The 2,526-nt window shown below is 42.5% G+C and overlaps 1 protein-coding gene across 2 annotated transcripts in view; it reads left to right on the forward strand.

Moving 5' to 3' along the window:
- Aim1 (absent in melanoma 1) overlaps positions 1 to 2,526 on the forward strand; it is a 116,064-nt gene that overhangs the window by 104,166 nt on the left and 9,372 nt on the right. For both annotated transcript variants that reach the window (XM_005377829.2, XM_013510790.1), the window contains exon 17: positions 2,349 to 2,488. In XM_005377829.2, the coding sequence (XP_005377886.1) occupies positions 2,349 to 2,488 (140 nt within the window). The remainder of the gene's footprint in view (positions 1 to 2,348; positions 2,489 to 2,526) is intronic.

The raw sequence follows: 2,526 nt of genomic DNA on the forward strand, positions 1-2,526 counted from the left end.
GAGACAGGGAGCAAGCCAGCCCAAAGACCAGGGCGCTCCCCACCTATGGCTCCCCGTGCACGGGGGACCTCCTTCCGGGCACCTGCGAGGCAGGGAGCAAGCCGGTTGGAAGACTGGCGCTCCCCGCCCTTGGCTCCCCTGCACGGGGGTCCTCCTTCCGGGCTCCTACAAGGCAGGGAGCAAGCCGGCCCGGAAGACTGGCGCTCCCTGCCCATGGCTCCCCCTGCGCCTGGGGCCCTCCTTCCAGGCACCTCTCTTTGCCCAACTCTTAAATCAGTTTCCTGTATCTTTTGTTGCTACAGATTTGCTAAAATTCTTTAGTCTTTTGTTAGTGTTTTATAGATTTGTAATCGGATGACTTTTTCCCCAGTTATACTTTATGTGCCAGTCTAGGTTATAATAGCACCCCCTTTTGGACAGAAATCTTTCATTTTAACACAGTCAAAGCAATCTTCAATACAATAAAATTGAAGATAATGTTTAGATATTTAAGTCTTAAGTGTGTCTGTGGTTTTAGAAATTTTAAATTGTTTTTGGTAGCTGATCTTGTAAAAAGTTTTTTTTGTTTTTTTTTTAAAAATATGGTCTCTCTGCGTAGCCCACGCGGGCCTCAGACTTGGGTGATTCTCCTGCCTCAGCCTTTGGAGTGCTGGGATAATAGGCATGTGCCACCACATCTAGCATAGAAAGCTTTAAATATAGTTGATTTTAGTCTTAAAGGTAGGAGGAACCAAGTGAGTTAGCTTTATATTATCCCTGCCTGTTCAAATAATAAAATGCTATTGAGATATGAAAATAGTGCTAGCGAAATACTGAATAATGTGGTAAGATTCATTACCTTACAAGTAATTGCAATAAGACTTTTTGAGATCTAACCTGCCTAGGATTCTAAAAGCTACCTATAGGTATATGTTTGAAGTTTTCAGATGCCAACTCCTAACCAGAAATTGATGTGTATACTCACATTACTCAGACACTTAGAAATGATGGCGTTTTAAATTTTGATTTTTGCTGGGCATGGTGGCACACTCCTATAATCCCAGCATTCAGGAGGCTGAGGCAGGAGGATTGTTGCGAGTTTGCAGCCAGGGCTACAAAGTGAGCTGAAAGCCAGCCTGAACTGCATAGCGAGACCCTGTCTCAAAAAGACCAAAAAAAAAAAGTTTTGATTATTGAGGAAATGGAGATTTTACCCATATTTAGAGACTGTGTGTTTGGTGCTGGGGATCAAACCTGGGGCCTTGTGCATGCTATGCAAGTGCTGTCCCACTAAGTTACATCTCCAGCCCTATACATTTTTAACCGTACTGCAGAATTGTTTGATTTTTTTTGTTATTCAGCTTGAGTGCTTTACACATTTTTGGCATGCCGTCTCAGGACAGTGCAGTACATGTGCAGAGTAATAATACTACTGCCATTTTCATCTGGCTGCCTCCTCGTGTGTTACATAACCGAATTCCCGCACCATGCAGTCCGCCCACACTAATCAGCTCTTTACTGATAGACACAGTTCTCCCTGCATGCCAGGGGACATCCACAAATTAAGCCATAAAACGCCACACACCCTTGCCACAAACTTTAAGCAGGTAGGGAAATAACTGTAATCCCCATGTGCTTTTTTCCTGTATCATTTATGATTTTAGGAGTATTATCTTTAGAGGTTAGTCTAAGGTCAGAAGGGTCTGCAATTTGAAAACAAGCATAAGCTGCCCACCTTTCATTTTTCTGAAAATCGGTGGACTTGTGTGCTTTGTCCTCCTTAAAATGACTGGCAGTTTGAACATGGGGCTTCTACCTGGTTTTGTTTTTTGTTTGTTTGTTTTGGTATTGGTTTTTGTCTCCTCTGATAATGACTCCTCCAACGTTTGGGAGCATGAATATACAGAATTCTGTCTTACTGGCAGTTAAAACAGAAAAGCAAAAAACTAAGAAAAACCTGCAGAGGGAAGGCTCCTTGATTAGGCAGTGCACTGTACCGTACAGCCTCCAGACCTTCACCACTTAGGTGCATGGCTTTCCAGCCCCTCCTTACCCACTGGAGAAGTCTCAGGCAAAAATAAATTCCACTGAAAGTGTTGCATTTTACACATACACCCATCCCTCTGGCCTGGGATATTCTTCCCCTGCTTTATAACCGATTGGCTTTAATCTGCCATCACACACATTGGAGAAATTTCCTGCACCTGCATTCTTCTGCTTTTTGGCTGTAGAGCACGTGAACAGACTTCTTGGGAAAGGGAGTTTACGAACAAGCCACATATGCAGGTCTTGTGTTTCCTCCACCAACGAGATGATTTTCACATATGCTCTGAATTATTAACAGATGAATGTCATTATTTCCCATACAGGAATTTTCTGAGCCAACAATCATTCTTTTTGAAAGAGAAAACTTCAAAGGAAAAAAGATTGAACTTAATGCAGAAACAGTTAATCTCCGAACCTTGGGATTCAACACACAAATACGCTCTGTTCGAGTTATTGGTGGCATGTAAGTGATCCAGTAATTTTTTTTTTTTTTTTTTTTTT

Source organism: Chinchilla lanigera, unplaced genomic scaffold, assembly GCF_000276665.1.
Source record: "Chinchilla lanigera isolate Chin_1 unplaced genomic scaffold, ChiLan1.0 scaffold00010, whole genome shotgun sequence".
NCBI classification, from domain to species: Eukaryota; Metazoa; Chordata; class Mammalia; order Rodentia; family Chinchillidae; genus Chinchilla; species Chinchilla lanigera.